The following is a 20,896-nucleotide window of genomic DNA, read 5'->3' as shown; positions in this document are numbered from 1 at the left end:
GGTGCTAAAAGTCAGGACTATCTGACAGCACAGGCCAGGATCTCAGTAATTATGGCACGTCAACCAAGATTCAGGAAGAATGGTTTGGAGCCTGTCATGAAGGCAGTGGGAGCCCCCAAGGGTTCTTGAACAGTAGAGGCAGGGCAAACAAAAGTGGGAGGCCTGGGGAGGAGAGAGTGTATCTCTGAGCATCAGCTCAGAACACAGAAGCCCCCTGAGGGCCAGGGGGAACCTGCCCAGGCCCCGCAGCCCTGCGGCAGAGGTACTCACTGGACCACTTGGTAGTAGCGCTGGAGGAAGAGGGACCAGCCCTCAGGGCTGAGGTACAGTGGCGCCTCCAGGCCCTTGTCGATGTCCATGTGAGCCAGGTTGCTAAGGTGCTCCTCACAGGCACACAAAGCCTCATCCACAAACTCTGGGGACACTGTCGCTGGCTTTTTCTCCTGTTTCTTGGGCTGCTTGTCTCCTGAAGACAGAAATGGGCCTGTCACTATCTGACACACAAGGCACATAACCTGACATATGCCACAGCCTCTAATGCTCTAAGGCCTGTCATTTGCCTTAGGCCCAGTATACACCTGTACCCTATACTGTCCTGGGACCTGTCACTTACCTGAGGCTTTGTTCTAAATTCACCTGTGACCCTAGTACTCACCCTTGGCCCCACTGTTCCAGGACCTGTTATTCACTTGAGGTTCTACCCTAAATGCCCCAAAGCCTCTCAGGATATAGCCCCAGCACACACCTGTAGCCTCTCTGTTCCTGGGACCTCTGACACACATAAGGCCCTTGTGTCCCTGATCCTGGCACACAAGTCTTCTTTTCACCTGACACACCCAGGAGACAGCAATGGAGAGAACTCTTTCTGGAAGAGGCAGGAATTTTCCTCTATCCAGTAGAGCTGCCCCCTACTTTCCTGAATCCATGGCTGATAGGCCCTTGGATAATAGGATGGACACTCAGAGGTAGGAACTAAGTTCAGAGACAGAAAGGGCAGGCAATGGGTTGAGCCAACATGCAGTTAAGGGATTCTCTGTGTACCCCTGCCCCCTGCCACAAGGGACAAGGGGTCCTCAGACCACATAAAAGTACATGGTTTCACTGCTTCTTCCTCATCCGAGACCTGAGCTCCCCACAGGCAGGGATGGACCATGTCTTCTTAGTCTGTCCTCTCTATACTGCTTGGCCACATGCCAGGCCCATGGGATGGCTGGATGATGCAGTGGATTAATTAACAAGTGGATCAGAAGACAGGTGGGTGATTGGGAAAGAAGAACAGATGAGTGGGTGGAGTGGAGGATACATGGATGGTGGATAGGAGAATGGAAAAGCAGGTGGGTAGATAGGTAGATGAGTTTGTGGCAGGATGGGAAGGAAGGTAGGTAGAGGAGAGGATGGGTCAATAAGGAGTGTGGAGCTGAGAGAAGGTAGGTGAATGAGTAGATCAACAGTGTGGAAATGAATGATAAATGGATGGGCGGGTGAATGTGAGCTCAGTGGGTGGGGGTGGGGGACTAGGCAGGTAGACAGGTGAGTAGATGGATGGATGGACAAGTGGGTGGGTACATGTATGGATGGTGGGTGGGAAGGAGAAAGATGATGGGGAGGGGCAGATGGATGTGGCTAATACATAGACAGATGTGTAGATGAACACATGGATGGATGGGTGGAAGGATAAATGAAACAGGTAGGGAGTGGAGGTAACCACAGTACTTACCTGGGGCCTCTTCCTCTTTTGCCTGGATAGAGAACGACTTCCATTCGGACTTCACCACCAGCTTGAGAACGTTGCGGGCAGCTGTCAGCCAGAAGTCCTCTGCTCCCGGGGCAGGGGATACCCTGCTCAGCCCCTAGGCTCAGGCCTGTTCTGGTTCCGGAACCTGATCATAACCTGCCCCATTTTGGATCCAGAACCTAACTACCTTCTGACTCTAGACTCTGGGGTTAGAACCTGGCTCCTGTTGCAGTTGTAGATCCAGGCCTAGAATCTGATGTGGCATATATACTGCCTTCAGAATCTTGCCTAGACCTGTTGTCTCATTTTCCCCTTCTGTTCCTTCCGATACACTTTTGACACTTATTCTAGCCTGAGAACCAGACCTGAGCCCAAAACCTATGTCAGATTTGGAGATGAATTTAAACCTAGCATCTAATCTGAACCCAAATTCTGACCTGAACTTGGAACATGTTCTGAAGTCGGAAACTACTCTGCCTTAGAAGTCCAAAGTCCACAGCCTTTTCTAGATTTGGAACCCAATCTACCCAGTGGAATTTGCCACAGGCCTGGAATATACAGTGGACTCTAAACTCAACCAATCGACCAACTCTGAGAACCTGCTTTAGAATACAAATTAAGCTATCTGAGCTCTTCTGGAGGTCTGGGTTGACCAAGCTAGGAAGTTCATTATGGGAGTCACATTAGGGAAGATAAGGATTGGAAATGGAGAAGGAAGTCGGCTGGAGTGAATGAGAGCATCTAAAGAGAGGCCTTTTGCTCTCTAACAGGAACCAGGGTTTTAGCCTGGGGGTCCAGGCATGGGGCTGGCATCTCCTTACCTATGAAGGCCTTTTTGTCATCCTCAGCACCCAGGCGGTAGCAGCGTGGAAAGAAGGAGTCAGCATCAGCCTCATCAAACCACGGCAAATTCCGGAGATTGAGACACAGACCCACCTATGAAGTTAGCCACTGAGGGGGCACAGTGGGACTTTCCCAGAGCACCTCAAGGGACTTCCCACATTCGCCACATGCCCAGACAGCTCAGGGAGACCCTGCTTAAATGTTCTCAGAGCCTCTGCTGCACTTGATAGGCCTGACTCACTCATCCATTTCCTTATGTATGCCCATGCAGTTTGCTCTGCCAAGAATGCCGTATATCCTTCTTATCCATCCTTCACATTTTTTTTTTTAAGTTTATTTATTTTGAAAGAGAGGGAAAAAGAGAGAGCATGAGCAGGAAAGGGGCAGAGGGAGAGAGAGCAGAGCCGTCAGCACTGTGAGATCAAGCCTGAGCCAAAATGAAGAGTTGGATGCTTAACCCACTAGGCCACCCAAGTGTCCTCATCCTTTCACATTCTTAAAGACCTGCCTCCTTTAGGGTATCTTCCCAGCCCACACCAATAACATACTAGTAGGTTCTAATAATAAAGCTCTTCATTCTTGCCAGAACCCTACAAAATAGGTGGTATTGGTATTCTCAGCACCTGGGTGGCCCAGTGGGTTGGGCATCTGACTTCAGCTCAGGTCATGATCTCCCAGTTCATGGGTTTAAGCCCTGAATCTGGCTCTGTGCTGACAGCTTAGAGCCTGGAGCCTGCTTCATATTCTGTGTCTCCCTCTCCTTCTTCCCCTCCCCTGCTTATGTTCTCTCTCTCTCAAAAATGGATGAAGAATAAAAATTAAAATTAAAAATAAAAAAATAAACAAGAGGAAACTGAGGCTCAGAGAGGTGAAAACACTTGTTAATAAACCCAGGTAGGATCGAATGGATCCATCAGCCAGATACCCCTTGCTTAACTGGTAAGGGGTCTCTTGTTTACAGTCATTGGATTTGGTGTTTTCTTGGCTCCAGATGCTGTTTGGATCCCGGAATCTATCTCAGTCATTATGTGTACATTTGCCAGATATGCTGCAGGGGTTGGATTTGAACCCAGGCCTGCCTGACTCCAAATCTCACTGAACTATATACCTCTCCACCTCCTAAGAACTCTTACTGACAAGGAAAGCAGGGAGTGGGGTTGCCAGCCCAAGGACTAGTCGGTTAGAAGCTGCTATGCCCTCTCCGCTGGGGAACCCACCTTTGTGGTAAAGGAGCCAGCCCGGGCATAGTGGTTTATCATCTGATCCTTGGAGAGGATTTGACAGTCCAACACGTCCCGCCGAGTGGTCCAGATGAAATAGGGGATCTCATTCCGAACCATGCGGGACTGGGGAGAGCAGAGGAGATGGGGGAGGCTGGTGTTTCTCAGCACAAGGCCCGAGAAACTTCTCCTCACTCTGTTGAGCCTGTGTGTGTGGGTGTGTGTGTGTATGTGTGCGTGTGTGAATAGAAGAAGAGTATGCTTCCAAGGTGGCCTCTAGCCCACACCCCATCTTGGGATAAGGTAAGAAGAGACATCTCTTCCTCCAGGGCACACACTTGTGAGCAGAAAGCAGGCTGGCTGGCAGAACTCCTTTGGTCAGGTGCCCCTAGGCAGTGACTGAGCCACACAACCGAATGCCACACTTTTGTTTTGGCCCATGGCTATCAGTGACAGGACAGTGACTCCAAGCTGACAGGCACAGAGTGTGTGACAAAGACTCTCTCAGGACTCTACCTCCTTCATCCTTCCCACAAGTCTGGGAGGTAGAATTACTAACAGGCAATGACATCATGTGTCAGGCCCTGTTCTAAGTGCCTTTTTTTTTTTAAGTGGTTTTCCTATCAATTCATTTAATGCTCATAAGAACCCCATGAAGTAGGTGCTATTGTTATCCCCATTTCACAGATGAGGGAACTGAGGCACAAGCAGGGTAAGTGACTTATCTAAGAGCTCACAGGCTCGAGCCACATGAAACCGCCAGTGTTCAACTTTTTCTGACATAAAAAAATGACAATTTGGTATAGTTCAGCTTAGTAAGTGGTGGTGCCAAGATTTAAAGCCAAGTGTCCTCACTTCAACACAGAGGTGTCCTCACCTCCATACCATCATATCAGCGCCTTTCAGAGCTTTTTAGGCACTTCCTTCCAGCCTTCGCTTGCCAAGGGCAGAGAAAGGATGTGAAATAAGGGGGTTTTATTTGGAAGGGGGAATTACTAGGTGGGCAGGTTATGCTGGCTTATAACCTAGCAGAGTTCTGATCCCAGGCCAGCCTTGTCTGAGCCCCACTGTGTCCCTCACCACTCTGCTGGCGCATCCAGGCTTTATAGAAGCAGTTTTTACTATAGATGAGGAAACTGAAGCCCAGAGAAGGAAAGGACTTCTCTGAGGTGACCCAGCTGGACTCTACTGCTCTCCCTCTAAGTCCCTCACTGCCAGCCCCCGGGGCCCTCACCATCAGAGCATGCGTCCCATCTAGATCATCAAATTCCAGTAAATCATCAAAGTCAAACAGCTGTGGTGGCCGAAACGCCTCGTCCTCGTCTTCATCCTCTGTGGATGCAGAGCCCAGGCTTGGTGAGGCCCCTGTCCCTGCTCCATAGGCCCATACCAAAGTCTCAACCCTGGGATAGAGGGAACCAAAGGAAAGGGACTCAGGAGGGGCAGCCTGTGGAAAGGGAGGGAATGGCTCACCACCCTCAGTGGTGTCACTATCACCCATTACTGAGCTATCCAGATCCTTCTGGGGTGGCGGCAGGGTGGTGCCTGAGTGATGGACCATCTTCTTCTCCACCCAGCCTCTCCGGCGCAAGAGGCACCGTATCACTGGGTAGCGGCCTTGGATCATAAAGATCTTCTTCTGCTGTAAGTTGAGAGAAGGATACTTATTCAGTGAATATCATCCAAGTGCCAGACATATGGGATATAGTGGTGAACCAGACAGTTCTGGTTTTTGCCTTCAGGAAATGTTTATGTTCTAATAGGAGAGACAAATTATAAACACATAGAGAAATAAATATGCATAGTAATAATTATAATGGTAATAGCTAACAATTATTGAGCACCTACTATGCACTGCTTAGCTTATATGTATTATTAATAATATGTATTCTTAATAGATGCTATTATCCCCATTTAAGTGGTTATGAAACAGAGACATAGAGAGGTTGAATAGTTTGGCCACAGAGTAATTAAGTGAAAAAGCATTTAAATCCAGGTTGGCTGCTTCCCAAAACTGGATGCTCAACAGGGACCTAGAGAGACTAGAAATACATACATGGGAACGGTAAGAAGGAGTGTACAGAACTAGGCAAATGGCAGTTCAGGCAGAGGGAAAAGCATGTACAAAGGTCTTGAGGCCGAACAGAGATCAGAAGAAACTGGAAGGAAGCCAGGGAGGATAGGGTGTGGAAAATGAGGGCAGAGCTCCTAAGGAAGCAGGTAGTGGTAGCTTCAGGAGACTGAGGAAGGCCTGCAGGCCTTGAACAGACTTGAATTTTACATTGAGGGTAGCATGAAGCAATAAAGGCAAAGTGAGGATGTGATATGCTTGGAGGCTTTATAAGTTTGGCTTGCTGCTATACAGAGAACAGATGGAGGGGAAAGGGGTAGGTAGGAGAGGGGACCAGGGAGACCAGTTAGAAGGCTGTCGTGGTTTGGGCAGGAGAAAAATCACAATAGCATTCTAGAATGAGGGTGAAGATGTGGAGAAGGTGACAGAGTGGAGACTCGCTTTGGAAATAGACATGACTGGTTTTGCTCATGGGGTTAGATGTGTAATAGGTAAGCAGGGCTCAGTCAGTACAGCACTCAACTCTTGATCTCAGGGTCGTGAGTTCCAGCCCCATGTTAGGCAGAGAGTTTACTTAAAAACAAAAACAAGAACAAAACATGGTTATCTAGATGTGTGGGTGAACAAACAGAAAGATCATATTTCTGGCTTGAGAACTCGGAGACAGGAAGACCGGAGATTAGGGAGGATGACACGTTTAGGCAGGAAAATCAAGAATATGGTTTGGGGCATGGGTATGAAATGCTTCTAAATTCTCTCTGGGTGGACATGTCAAGTAGGGGGATGGATCTAAGGAGTGTGGAGTCAAAAGAGAGACAAGGGCGTGTAGAGGGCACGGCATGTTGACCGGACCCAAAGCCAAGAAGATCGGTGTGGAGAGAGATCCAGGGAACCAGGAAAGCCCCGTAGAGCCTTCAAAGGCTGAAAATTAGCAGCCAGGGAGGGAGAAAGGAAAACTAGGGGTGTGCAGACAGCCAAGGGGGAAGGGTATGTGGGGCAGCAGTGTGGAGTGACACAAGGTACCAGACCAAGATTAAGACAGAAAGGGGGCTGCTGGATTTGGCTCCTTGGAGGTCAGAGTGACTGGGACGGATGGGAGTGGGTTAAGGCTAGAAACCAGAGGCTAAGAGCTGAGTGGTGAATCCCAGGTAAATAAGTTAGACAATTCCACAAAGAAGGGGTACTGAAGAATTGGGAATATTTTAAGATGGGTGTGGGATCAAGGTTTTTGGTTTTGTTCGTTTGTTTTTAAAGAATGAAGGAATACAGTTCAGAGAGGCAGATTAAGCCATTCTCAGGGCCCTTTCTAGACACCCCCCAGCCCCCTCCGACCTTGACAGCTCTCTCCACGTGGATCCTGGCGTTTCTGAGCCGGCCCATGTGGTGAGACGCCTTGGAGAATCCTCGCCAGAGGACAAGGGAACCTGCAGAAAGATGCGGAGTGGGCATGGGGCAGCCTGGGAGCTCGGCCTAGCGTCTCTCCGGGCCTCCCGACGCCCACACTCCTTTCTCCACCCTTCATCCGTATACCCACACTCCGCACTTCTCCCGACCCCTCATTCCCCCCACCCCAAGTCGTCTCGTCCTCTCCACCACCTCCGACCAGGATGGGCAGGCCGCAACAGGCCTCATCCTCCTGTGACTGGGCATCATCCAGGGCCGAGGTGTGCGGGGACCTGAAACGGCAGAGATCCTCGGTGCTCTGCGCGTGGATGCCGTAGGCCGGCAACTCGAACGCGCGGCTTAGGCCGCGCGCAGCGGCGGGGCTCCCGGCCCCGCGTTTGCGGCCTGAGCGAGCCCCCTCGGGACGGGCGGAGGCAGGCCCAGGTCCCAGCAGCTTCTCGGGAGGCTGAAACTCGGTGTGGTGCGCACACGGCCATGGGGCGGAGGTTCTGATGCGTGACTCCGTAGGCTGCGGCTTCCGCCGCCAGCTGCACACCGGGCCGCCCTCCCGGCAGAACCAGGCAGCAGAACCCCGGGGCGCGGCCCCCAGCTCCCCCACGCTCAGAAGCAGGGAGGCGCCGGGGCCCTGCATGCGACGCTGACGGCAAGCGCTGTCCCGGCGCTCGAGAGCCCGCCTCCCCTCTGCACACCGCCTCTACTCAGGGGAGGGCCCAGCGGAGGCTGGAGAGAAGCCCTCAGTTCCGAGGCCCCGCCCTCTGTTTGCTGTCGCCCTGGAAACCATTCCCCGGGCACAATCAGGGCTCAGGTAGTGGGTTGCGGACTCCCTCCAGCGGGCTAAAATACGGACCTCACCGAAGGTGGAAGCACAGAGCACCGCACTGCCAGTTAACTTCAGGGTCATGGTTCCTGTGGTTTGGGTCATTCCACAGTATTTATAGAGAGCAACCGTGATATGCAGGCAGCAAGCTAGGTGCTGGAGACCGGAAGAAACTAGAGGTGACCCCTGACCTCATGGGGGTTACAGCCCAGTGGAGGGAAAACAAAATAGCAAGCAACAAAGAAATAAAGCTGTAGGTATGATAAGGGCAATCAACAAGCAGTAAACTGAAACCAGGAAGGGGATAAAGTTTAGAGAAGGCAAAGATGTCCTCTCTGAAGAGGTGACATTTAAGCTGAAGACTACACAACGCAAAGGAGGTCAGGAGTTGGCTAGGGAAAAGGAATAGTATTCCAGGGAGAGGAAAGTCTCAGCAACAGCCCTGAGGAGGGTAAGAACCTTCCCTGGGAACTAAAAGGCAACCAGTGTGGCTGGAGCCTAGTGAAACTGGATCAGATCTACAGAGCAAGGCGGATGGGCCAAGGGTAAGGTCCTTGGGGATTGATCTGAAAGCCAGGGCAGTATATGGGGGAAACAATGGGAAAGTACAGAGTGCAGCACAATCTCCCCCTTGCCCCCACCCCCCACCACCAACTCAGAAATAGGAAAACAGATTATTGTTTGAGTCAACCACAGAAAAAATGTAACAGCCACAGCCCTCCAGACTGCAAAGACTTAATAACCTTTTTGGAGGTTGTGGCGAAGTATGATCTTCCAAAGTCACAGGTGACATAAATAAGGCTCCAAAATGTTAATTCACCTAAAATCACACAGGACAGCCAGCAATGGAACTCAGGTCTGACTCCAAGTCTTATTTAACATAAGTACACTCTTATTTAACATAAGTACACATTATCACTCAGATGGGTTACCTATTAGGCACAAAAGTACCAAAGGAGCAATTTGAGGTACAAACTCCAGCAGTGCTCATTCAAGCAGAGTCCAAGTAAGAGTACTCGGGTCTAAGAACCCAGCTTTGTTAACTACGGGGTAGATCTGCCAGTACAGTGAAGGTGGATCCTCAACCTCACTGTCCAGCCAACCTCAACCTGAGATCACTCTTTCCAACCTCCCTTGGTTGGAGACTGGGCTTCCCAAAAGGAATGCCCCCAGAAGGTGGCAGGCTGTTGGCGACCATTCAGTCTGTTCTTTCTCCTCAGCCTCAAACCTGGTTTTGGGGGCTCTGGACCCTGGGAGATGGATCTGTGAGAAATGGCTGGCTCACCTTGGCAATGCTGTCCTGTGAGGGTTGTGTGAGCAGCTGCCATACTCTAGTGAAAATCCAGCTTCACCATGAGCATCTTTAACATTTACTGCAAAGCTAGAACATAGCCATGTGCCCCAGAGGAGGGCACACCTAATTCTGTAAGGCAGCAGTTGGGGAGGTCACAGAGGTAATGTCATAAAAGGGATGATAGCTGTTCAGGTTACTCCCACCTCTATCCCTCTTCCCTTTAACATTACCTCAAGACTTCTCTGGTGATTTGGAAGAAACTCTTTTGAAAGCTCAGCTCAAAGGCTAACCCTTCTGAAACTTTTCCCAAACCTCCTCCCCTTCCATAAATACACCCACTGTAGACTGCCAGATTTGTGAATATGAAAACACTTCAATACACCAATTTACACACTTAGTTTTCACTACCCATCCCCCAACTCTCTCGAACAGGCATAAGGTCTCTCCCCCCCCACCTCCATGCCTAGCACAATGAAAATTATCAGTTTAGATACTGTGCTGATGGAATGATCAGCTATCATTTATTTAGTGCCTATTTGAAAAGTACTGTGTCAGATTGTTTACATTATCTCCACTTTATAGATTAAGAAACTGAAGCACAGAATAAATAGAACTCACACAAATTCAGTCTTGAGAGTCAGGACTCAAACACAAGTGTTTGTTGTTGTTTCTTAACTTCAAGCAGTCACCAAAGTCTAGTGCTGTCCGATAGAACTTTCTCCAACAATGGAAATGTCACGCATGTACTGACATGGTAGGAAGTAGTCGTTTGTAGTTATTGAGCCCCTGAAATGTCTCTGGTGGGACTGAGGAAGTGCATTTTAAGCTTTACCTAATTGTAGTAAGTTAAACAGCCACACGTGGCTAGTGATTACAGATACAGGCAGAAGCCTTGGATTTGAAGTCTACCCTCTTGCTCACTAGCTGGGAGATTTGGGCAAGCTGCTACATCTCAAGGAACCTTGGTTTCCTTAGTCATAAAATGGAATTATTATCTCTCTGAGGTTACCTTTTAGCCCAACTGAGCTCTTTATATGAAAAGGACCAAAGCTCTGTATAGGCAGAGAGCAGTTTCAGAAATGAGTGGTGCTTGGACTATAATGGGGTCTCTGGGTGCGGGCCCTCGGCACAACATAATGTCGGCCAATCAGGAGACTACCTCTGATGGGGACCCCCAGGCCTAAGTACCAGCTATGTGGTCTTGGGAAGAAAATGCCCCACCTCCCCTCCTTTCATACACACAGTGCACAGACCTCATGCAGCCCCAAAGGGGCAAGAAGAGACTTTAATCAGGGGAGCAGGGGGGATCCACCAGAATAAGAAAAGGTACAGCGAGCGTGGGAGCAGAGGAGCCAGAGCAGGCAGGAAAGCCCCAGCTCAGGAAGCTCTGGAGGACTCACCTCTCCACCTCTAGCACAGGCACTGCACTGACAGACAAGGCGAAACAGTGGCCCCTCTCAACTGGGAGGGCACAAAGTGGCCCCTATGGCCAGAGGTACCTGGCTTTCAGGGTCCAGCTCCTGGACATGGCTGGTGGCCACCAGTTCAGCCCTTGTCCTCAACCAGTGCTGGGTGGCCATTTTCAGGTAGAGCTCAGAAAGCTGGCAGAGGGTCCCCACAACTTCTACTGGGACCAAGGAGGCTCAGGAATAAGACAGCAAGGGAAAAGAACTGGAGTCTGAAACCTTCCTCCTTCCCTCTCTCCCTCCCTCCCCACCTGGGGCTTGGGGAGGGGGTGATTGGGAAAGGGAGACAATAGTCGCCTTCTGGCTCCAGGCCCGCCCAGACCCACAGCGACCAATATGGTACAATCACTGGGACCAGTCACAGCCACTGGAGGTGGAGGTTGTTTGTTTAAAAAAAAAAAAAAAAAGACAAAAAGGTTTCAGTCTCCTACAAGCACAGAATTTAAGTTTCAAGACGTTAAAAAAAATCTGTCCCAGTCCAGGGGACTGAACATCAGAAGCCAGCCTGACCAGGCACCTGTGGCCTTGGGGCAGGTCCACTGCTGCTTTGTTGCCCAGCTAGCAAGCACACCACCCACCTCCCGCATCTAATGCCCACCCCGACCCAGCTCCCCCGCTCTGCCGCTGCTGCTTGCTGCTGCTGCCTCCGCCGCCGCTCTAGGGAGTAACTCCAGGATGCCTTTGCAGAGACACGGGGGAGTCTGAGGGGGAAGGCCTCAAGATCCAGCCAGATGGTTTAAAACTGTCAAGAGAACCAAGAGGCAGTGAATGGTGGTTATTACAGTATGTATCTTGGCAGGCCTGCTCTGGGGAGGTGGGCTGATCTGAGAGCTGCCACTGTGCTCAGATTTCTGGGGGAAAGGGCTGGGTCCCAGGACACCTTGGGGGCATGCTCTAATTCAGTCAGCCTTCAGCAGTGACCTTCAGGGCACTAGCCTTAAACCCAGCACTAAACACAGCAGAGAAATTAAGGGTGAGGTGGGCTTTTCCCCAGCTCCCCTTAGCCCTGTCATGGAGGCTGCTATAAAGCTGTCACAGTGCCTCACTTGGTGAACTGAGGTTGCCTTCTTTAGAGATGAGAGGCCTAAATGCAAGTGCTTGAGGACTCAGGGGGCCAGAAGAGCAGAGTAGAAGGACCCAGGATCTGGTATTTAGTGCCAAGCTCTGGGTGGATCTCCAACCATAACAGGCCCTTGAAATGTTTTCTGACCTCAGGTATCCTTCATGGTACCCAGAACTGCCCTGGACATTTTACAGACCAGAAGCTATGGTCCAATTGGCCCACAAACTGAACCCAGCCCAATAATGAGCAATGTCTGGCCCATAAAGTATTTTTAAAAGATAGGAATTAGTTTACAACCTTGAAAATATGCAAGATGTTGCATACAAATCCAGACTTGGGGATTCTTTTGACAAGCTAGAAGATGAAACCATAATGAACAGGAGCTCTGTGGTAGCAGTCCTCTTCAGAGAAGACATATGCTTACCAGGTTCCCAATAGCCCACTTCACTCACACACATTATTACCTGCCTGACTCCTGCATGCACTTGAGTATGTGACCCCTGCCAAGTGCCATGGTACTATCTTTGATTTTTGAATCTGAAAACCAAGCTCCAAGTCCTGGTTTCTCATCTTACTAGCTGAGGGTCCTGGATAGGTGATTTGACTTCCAAAGCCCAGTTCACTCATCTATAAAATAGGGATGACACCTGACTCAAAGATTGTTTCAGGGATTAAACAACAGAAATGCAATTATTATGATTAAATGACTCTTGAATGAATAAGCCAAATAATAAATCGGGACAAGAACTATTTTCTTTCGTAGTTGAACCTAAAGGCCTCCTGGTGCATTTGCCATAAAACTCTGGTGCTACAATACTTGGAAAGCTTATTGTGAACCAGGTGATCTGCTCTGTATATACTTCCTCATTTAATGCTCAACCATACTGAAAAGTACGTATTAACAGTCTCATTTCACAGCTGAGTTAACTGAGGCTTTGTTGAGAGGTTCAGGAACATGCCCAAGTAGGCAGCAAGGCAGGACTCACACAAAGTCTGTGTGATCTGAACAAGCACACTGCTCTGCATGCACAGGGCAGCTACTTTGTACACTGGCTGCCCTCCGTATAATTAAAGCCCAGGGGAAGCAGGCGTAATTTCCATTTTTAGGAATCTGAATTCCTTCTGGGCTGGATCTGTATGCACTGCTAGGAGTAAACACTTAATCTACCATCTAGGGATCATAGTTGACTCTGAGCAGAACATGTCAACAAACCAAAGACTGGTTGGAAGAAGGAAAAAAAAAAGGCAGGATATCTTGAATATCTAAATTAGAGCAACTATGTCATCAGCTCATCAGTGTAAACAATTCCTCCTCTTCAGAGGACTGTTGTCCTTTCAGTTAGTTAGGAAGACACAAACAAATGAAAGAGAGATCTGGAGGACTGAAGCCATGAAAGTAATCATGACTATAAGCCTGAGAAACAGACACTGAAGGAAAATATTTAAGTCTGTCTGAGAAGTGGAATTACACTATGATGAACTGCCCTATATTCCTGGAAAATTCCCATGTGGATTTAACTTGCCTCATCTGGGGTTTGAACTAGATACAGAGAAGGACTGTGTACATTTTGAGATGTACAAAGGAGCGTCTAAGTCTCCATGAAAGACTAAGAGAGGTGTTCTGGAGACACTCACATAGAGAAAATGCCCTGCAGCTCACAAAGATGACCCTCAGGTCCTCCAGCCCCAAGGCACCTGGCTGACGTGCCACCCACCAGAAGGTCCTAGAGGCCTCAGGAAATACAAACTGCTGGCACCACTTTACTGCCAGATTCTAAGTTCTCAACCCATGGCACCTCCTCCCTCTGTAGGGACACCAGTAAGTCCTCCCACTTACATTCTTGAGGAACTCCTCAGCCACGATGCGTGCACGAGCATTGACCGACAGCTTCATCTCACTGATTTCCTTGTCGATCTCTTCCATGAAGTGGATCACAAAGTCCACCAACTTGTGTTTGTACATCTGCTCTGTGTGGAAGTTGGTGATCAGAAAACTGATATCATATCCCTGGGGAAGGAAGACAATAGGAAGAAGAGAAAAAACAGGAGAGAATTAGCTTTCCAGGGCACTTAGTTGACCATGTCCTCTAAGGTCACTCAGCTATATGCTTCCTACTGGCTGCAATCTTCTCCCAAGTCACATGTCCTTCAGGCAGCAGCCCACCTGCTCTGCTAGGGTATCTATGCTGGGTCCAAGGAACGAACCCCAGGTGAGAATTTTGTGTCAGGCACCCCTGGAAAGCTGTTTGTAATACAAACAGCTGCATGCAGAATGAGTCATGGGAGAATGAAGGAACTTGAAATCTTCTAACAGAAGAATCTAATCAACCAGAGAGAAGAGACACTATGGGATAAGGATGGGATTAGTTGTGTGTGGAGGAGCAATCTTATTTGTTCTGGGTGGCCACAGAGATTAGATCTAGGAGCAGGAAGAGACATTTTATTTTTTTTATTTTTATTTATTTTTTTAGGAAGAGAGATTTTAGCTCAGGATGGGGACGAGGTTGGCCAACACATCTGATGGTACATGTGGCTCTGCATGGTAGCTGCTCAGTCACTGGGGATATTTTAAGTTGATTTGGCACAGAATCTGTGGAAAGTACTCAAGTACAAAGTCAGGCAACAACTGAGCCAATGTCAACTGTGGCCTTGAGAGACAATGATTTAGTGGTGGCAGAGCTCAGAAAGGATTTGATTCATCGTGCCCTTTCTGCCATTAAGGCTCTAGGAAGATGAGCAATGCATCTCATATTTTTTGCCTTTCCCATGGTTGAGGTGGGCCCAACTTCTCTTAAGCTTCTAATCCCTCTTACTCCCACTCCAGCCAAAATGAAGGCCCACTCTCAACTCAGGGAGCAGTTGTCCTACAGTTGGAGAAGCAATCCAGGTTCTGTGAACAATCCCTGGCCAGTGACAGCAGACTTGGTGGAAGAACCTTGGGTATTATGAACATGTGGGTCATATAGTCTCACCTCCACTGGCTTCCTTCGAAGGATAAAGAAGTTCTCTGCTCGCATCATCATGAAGCGCATGAACTTATGGCATAAAATCTTCTCGATCTCATCAGCCTAGTAAGAGTGAAGGATAAACAGGTCTCCTTAAATCTGACATCCTAGGCTAACAGAAACCTGTAGCCCTGATCTTCTGACCTCAATTTCTCCTAGGCTTGCTACAAGCAGTGGGATTTGCCATTGGGAGCAAACACTGCCTGAATTGTGGAGCACCTGGTTGCCAACTGAATGTCTATTAGAGCGTCTTCAGCTTAACAGGGCATTATCACAGTCTCACTTTCGCCCGTTCCAGAGAGGTAATTCTGGCAAACCCGAGGTTTTTATCCGCTCCTTCCAGAATTCATCCCTACATTCTGAGCAGCCTCTTCCTCACCTGCCCATTTCACCAGTGCTGCATTTTCCAAAGTCTATGACATATACCATATGGGGCTATCAGAAATAAATTTAGGTGATCTCCACTTTAATAGCAATGAACATCAAAAACTCCCCAAAGTTTTTCTCTGCTGAATTCTCATTATTTCTAATGGAAGAATTTTGCAACTAGGTGCTGGTATGCCCTGAACACCTCCCAACACTTGTTAATCTCCCTTTTTAACAGAGCAGGCCCCCAAGGACAGAGTTTTCTGTAGGCAACAGTATCTAGTCTAAATAACAGCTTTGTTTTCTTTCAATGAACTTATTTTTTTGGAGTTCCCTCTTCTTGTCAAGTGATGTTGCTTTTCTACTACAGCACGAAGTTTCGTTTTCAAACAAATTTAAATAAAGAAAAGTAAGTCAATTTAAGGAAATCCATTAAACAAATAACTGGCCAGATGATACATAAATATGGCAATAATCTTAAGGGTGATAGGAATATCACACACTTGTGAAACATCACCTGAGAAAATGTAAGAAATTACACTTTGTTCTTTATCCTAAATCTCTTTTTCAGAGTTTATAGCTATTAAATTGATACTGGTACTATTTATTTTTCTGAACTGGACTTATTCTCCCTTTCTTATAAATGATTCTTGACTTCACACTAAACTGTCAATGGCCTTGGCTGCTATGTTTCCTGACTTGTAATCCAGAGGAAGGCCTAGAAGACAGGGTTGCTCTGTCTACTCTACTGACCTGCTGAATTTGGCAAATCATTCCCCAGGTACAGTCAAGAAAATAGAGCCTGGGTTTCTTTGCACCTTGAATCTAGCACAGCTCTCTCAGATGAGGATCCCTGGCCTCCTAAGGAGGCAGGGGCTCAGTGGTGAGCTCACCTGTTTCACAGCAATGCTGACCCGGACAGAGTTGATGGAGCCCTCAATCAGAACCTTTTCCTTCTCATTCCTGCTGATGGTCACAGGTTGCAATAGGAGCTCTTTGCTACTCCTGAAACACAATGTCACAGAGGCCTCTGTACTATAGAGGAACAGAATGCTCAGGGAGACCCCACAGCAGGACCTGGAATCTCTATCTGAGACCATAGAGTCCAAGGAAGAGGAGACTCACAAGTAGGGGTGCTCCAAGATGGGGGCCAGCGAGCGTGTTCTCCAACAGAAGGAGCAAGGCTCTGGAGTCAGGGCGAAAAGGTTTTGAAATCCAGTCTCCTCTGTTACTTTCCTTGGACAAGTTACCCTGTTGGAATCTCAATTTCCTCATCTGTAAATGACTGATTCCTATTTCACTGGCGAGGATTGAGAGAGATCAAAAAGGGTCAATTGTCTAACAGAGTGCGGGGCACATGGTAGGAGCTTTACAAATGACAGCTCTTATTTTAATAACTACAGGCAAACCCATACACCATTTAGGGAATGAGAAGAGAGAGGCTGCCTTAGGGATAAAAGGGCAAGCTAAAAACAAAACACAGTTTGGTCTCCTTTATCAATTCACGAATGATTCACTTATTTGGCATCAAGACCCCTCTCAGCTCAGTTCCCATTTTGATGCCTCTGAATCTACAGTTATGTGTACTGGCAATTAAAATGCCTAGTGGAAAACATATTTTAAGTAAAACAACATGACGCATGCTAATATCTTTTCAGTATTTTTAAATTCAAGTCATTTCAACTTGGTGTGGTAACACTGCTTATCTCAGTTATGTATGTCTCAGATTAAACTTTAAAGGGAAACAGAATATTTAACAAAACATAAATCAGATAAGAGAAAATAACCCAAAATACGGAATATCTGAAATAAATGATGAGTCCAGGGAGGCAGGAAAACATAGCCCTTGAACTTTAAATTACAAAAGAATGGAGATGGGATCTTGGATAACAAAATTCTCCACCCTCTCCTTAAACTGGGTTCAGTAATGCCACAGGAGATACTTGACCAACAGCCCCACTCTGAGAACTCACACCTTGTGCCAAGCAATCTTGGTTCCAGAGGAGTTTCTCCCCTGGGTTTTGTCCTGCCAACCCACTGACCCTATTTTCCGAACTGTGAATTGGGAACCATTGTTCATCTGGCAACAAGACAAAATAAGTGAACTGCAGAAGTGTAGCTGTCTCCAACTCCAGGATGCGACTTTGTGGTAGCCTCCAGACAACTGCCATCTCTGGGGCTGAGTCCATCATCCCCACCCTGACCTTTCTCTGCCCTACCTGACTTCCACCTCGGGCTTGTTGTGTCGTTCCACAACCTGGGAGGAGAAATTCTCCAGGCAGAGGGCAGCCTGCAGCGTGGCCCGCACGGCACTCAGGTAGGGGCGGAGAGTGGCAGTCTGTAAGAAAAAACCAAAGGGAGGATCAGAGTCTGTCTCTGCAAACCCACTACCCACTGCCACCGCCGCCCCGCCCCACACTAGCTACAAAGGAGCCAGCCAGACGGTACTGACAGTACCTGCCTTTCAGACCACATGAACCAAACAGAGTAAGCCTTCAAGGTGCATTTCATTCTAAGTCTAGAGCAGTGGTTCTCAACAGGGAACCATTTTTCTTGCCAGGAGACATTCAGCAATGTCAGGACATTTTTCACTGACAGGACTGGGGGCGGAGTGGGAGAGCTACTGGCAATGAGTAGAGACCAGGCATACTGCTAAACATCCTACAATGCACAAAAAAGAATTATTCAACTCCAAACAGTGCTGAGGTTGAGAAACTCTGGTCGAGAGGCATGCAGGTGAAGGACTATTCTCAATCTGTCTTTTGAGCCAACAATGGATGTTTACTGTGTGCCAGGCACTGATCCAGATGCTAAGAATTTAAAGACCACCTCTAAGGGTGGGGGAAAAAATAAAACATAAAGACAATCTCTACCTTTAAATAGCTCCACTGGGTAGAGGAGACAGAAAAAATGACTATGATATAAAGGAGGATGAAATGTGACATAATTAGACTTACAAATTACATTTCCAGAAGAAACTGGTTTGGACGTGAAGATGAAAATAGGATTAGAATGATTTTACAACAAGGAAAAGTAGACTAAGGACATTCCCATTAGAGAGATCAGCTTCTACCTACACTGGCCTATCTTCAGTTTCTTGTATTAACTAAGTTCTTCCTCACCTCAGGGCTTTACACAGGCTGATCCATCTACCTGCAGGCTTTTTTTCCCCCTCTCGACCTACGTCAGCCCTTAGATCTTGGCTTATTTAGGGAAGGCCTCTTCCTTCTTTACAGAGGCCTTTCATGACTTCCCTCTTGATAGCATTTATTGTAATCTACAATGACACATCTTTTATATTTATTTAATAAGGTGATTTCTTCTTCACTAGACTTTAAGCTTCCTGGTCTCCTTTACTGAAATCTATATTCCTTGCACCTTGCTCAGTACCTAACAAATGCAGTGTTACTCCTTTTCTAAACAATATTATGGAAATAGCATAAACAAGGTTAAAATAACACAAAAGGGCATTAAGAGTTCCAGAAGTAGTGATGAGTACAGTGTTGCTGTATACAGGAAGCATTTTTTTCCTTTTTAACTAAGTAGGCTTTAGGCCCAGCATGAAGCCCAACGTGGTGCTTGAACTTACAACCCTAAGATCAAGACCTAAGCTGAGATCAAGAGATGCTTAACCTACTAAGTCACCCAGGTGCCCCTAGGGGAAGCATTTTAGGTTCAGCAGATGAGGCTGCAATGGTAGCCTAGAGATTCATGGCTAATTTCAAATGCCAGACTGTTGAGCTTAGCCTTTCTTTTAGGTAGTAAGGAACTGTTGGGGCTTTCTGAGGAGGAAGTTACATGACTACAGTTGCATGGGGGCTCTGCAGAGAATGGACTGGAGAGGGAAGTGAGACAAAAGGCAAAGAGGGTTATTCAAGGAGCAGTGATGAGAACCTGGACTGGGGCGGTGGACAGGACAAGCAGAGAGTCCTCACAAGAGTTGGACTGACATAAGATGTAGAGGATAATGGAATCAAAAAGCACCTCCCACCAAACCATGGTTCACCCATTTGAGGAAACACTACTCAGCAATAAATAGTATAGGAAAAATTCCCGATACACGCAACAAAGATGAATCTCAAGTGCACTATGTTAAGAAACCACATTAAAAAGCCCACACACTGAAGAATTCCTTTTATATGACAATATGGAAAAAGAATACTCTGGAGAAAAAAAAATCAGTGCTGGAATGAGAAGATAGGACTGATAACAGAGGGACGTGAGGGAGTTTTTTGAGGAAACATTCTGCTGTCTTGATCGCAGTACTTACATGATCGTGTTTGTCAAAAGTGATAAATCTAAAAAGGATAATTTTTAAGGGGCAAGCCTCATGACACTTGCCCTTGTACAAATAAAACGCATTCTCATGTAATAACTCAATAAAGCTGACTTTGAGAAAATCCAGGTCTCTAGCTGAGGTAAGAAGACACAAAGCCACAGCACCACAGAAAGAAAAGCAAGTTTAGGAGAAAAAATGGGTCTTGATCTGGAGGTCTACTATGAACGTGTTATCAAGATTTCCAGGCAAACCTTAAAAGAGAGCGAGGAAGGCAGATTCAAGAGTCACCAGAACACACAAGGTCACCAAAGCCAAGAAACTGAATAGGTACCACTAGGAAAAATGTAAAGAGGAAGGTGGTGAGCCAGTCTCAACTCCCAGGAACACCCACATTTATCAAAGGGGAGGATTTCCAGGAAGGGAGGGATCAGTAGTATCAGAGCTCACGGACTACGATAAGGCTAACACGGGTTGAGTTCTGACCAGGAAGAGATCTGGGTGGCGACAGCATAAGAGATACTTCGGTGAGATAGAAGCAAAGCTGGGGATAAGGAGAAGAGTGGGATACGGAAGTGTAGACACTTCCTTTGAGAAACTGTGGGTCAAGCAGGCAGGAGAGAACAGGACAGTGTATTTAGTGAAGTTCTATTCTAGGTGAGGAGGTGACCCTACTCTATGCCTCAGCTCCCCTACTGTGGGCAGTGAGGCCTACTACGTGTCTTCGAGGCGCTATCACCAGCCCCACTTCCGGCGTCCTCCATGCCTCACAATTCCCCACCTGCATCAAAAGCCAGACCATGAAGCTGCAAGGCCTGCTTCTTAGGAGAGCGTCCCCCGCTCGCCCCTTCCTCACTTTGGCTCCCGCCCCGCCCTCTTTCTCCCAGCCTCATCGCGCCCCCACACCCCACAGCATCCCTCGGCCCCGGGCCTCTCCGTTGCAAAACCGCATCTCCCCCAGACCCAGAGCTTTGAGGCAAAACAGCGGGGGGTCCCTGGCCCGGGGCCCGGCTCTCTCACCATCGCGGGCGCTGGCTGGGCCGGAAAGCGGAAGTGCGGAAGTGGCCAGCCCCGCGACGCCAGCCCTTTCGCGAGACGCGCAACCTCAGTCTCCGCCCGGACTTCCGGAAGGTACCATCTATGCTCCGAGCGGAGAAGGGGGAGCCTAGGAGCACTTGGTCCTTTTGAAGTTTCTCCGCTAGGACTGCCTCGGTATTTTTAGACTCCTGAAGCTTCAGATCAATACTCAAGCCTATCCCGTTATGAGTGTAGCTCTCGCTTGTGACTTTGGCCTTCTTGTCGTCTTTGCTGTCTTTCCCCATAGTCAGGCAATGGT

At 48.0% G+C, this 20,896-nt stretch overlaps 3 protein-coding genes across 24 annotated transcripts in view; all 3 read right to left on the bottom strand.

Annotated features, from left to right (window-relative positions):
- The window catches only part of LOC101091352 (tubulin monoglycylase TTLL3), a 32,608-nt gene extending 18,720 nt beyond the window's left edge, over positions 1-13,888 (bottom strand). For 12 of the 22 annotated variants that reach the window (XM_045051903.1, XM_045051911.1, XM_045051909.1 and 9 more), the window contains exons 1-8: positions 7,439-10,493; positions 7,202-7,293; positions 5,272-5,440; positions 5,033-5,130; positions 3,796-3,924; positions 2,557-2,671; positions 1,718-1,816; positions 271-466 (exon numbers count right to left, since the gene is read on the bottom strand). In XM_045051903.1, coding sequence (XP_044907838.1) covers positions 271-466; positions 1,718-1,816; positions 2,557-2,671; positions 3,796-3,924; positions 5,033-5,130; positions 5,272-5,440; positions 7,202-7,293; positions 7,439-7,904 — 1,364 coding nt within the window. In that variant the 5' untranslated portion in view covers positions 7,905-10,493. Of the gene's footprint in view, positions 1-270; positions 467-1,717; positions 1,817-2,556; positions 2,672-3,795; positions 3,925-5,032; positions 5,131-5,271; positions 5,441-7,201; positions 7,294-7,438; positions 10,494-13,750 lie in introns of those variants that run through there. The other 10 variants (XM_045051922.1, XM_045051924.1, XM_045051906.1 and 7 more) reach the window with 10 other exon arrangements.
- ARPC4 (actin related protein 2/3 complex subunit 4) lies at positions 10,639-20,736 on the bottom strand. The gene is made up of 6 exons (XM_003982458.6): positions 20,581-20,736; positions 17,504-17,622; positions 16,178-16,289; positions 14,886-14,981; positions 13,751-13,921; positions 10,639-11,592 (listed from the first exon to the last, which is right to left on the bottom strand). The coding sequence occupies exons 1-6, from the start codon at positions 20,581-20,583 to the stop codon at positions 11,587-11,589; spliced, it is 507 nt and encodes a 168-aa protein (XP_003982507.1). The 5' UTR covers positions 20,584-20,736; the 3' UTR covers positions 10,639-11,586.
- The window catches only part of OGG1 (8-oxoguanine DNA glycosylase), a 44,871-nt gene continuing 40,305 nt past the window's right edge, over positions 16,331-20,896 (bottom strand). Inside the window, exons 9-10 of the transcript XR_002153361.3 lie at positions 17,504-17,622; positions 16,331-16,584 (exon numbers count right to left, since the gene is read on the bottom strand). The gene's annotated coding sequence lies outside the window, so the exon portion shown is untranslated. The remainder of the gene's footprint in view (positions 16,585-17,503; positions 17,623-20,896) is intronic.

Source organism: Felis catus, chromosome A2 (assembly GCF_018350175.1).
Source record: "Felis catus isolate Fca126 chromosome A2, F.catus_Fca126_mat1.0, whole genome shotgun sequence".
In the NCBI taxonomy this organism is placed as follows: domain Eukaryota; kingdom Metazoa; phylum Chordata; class Mammalia; order Carnivora; family Felidae; genus Felis; species Felis catus.
The sequence above is the reverse complement of the archived record's forward strand: the minus strand, read 5'-3'. Positions and strand labels throughout refer to the sequence as shown.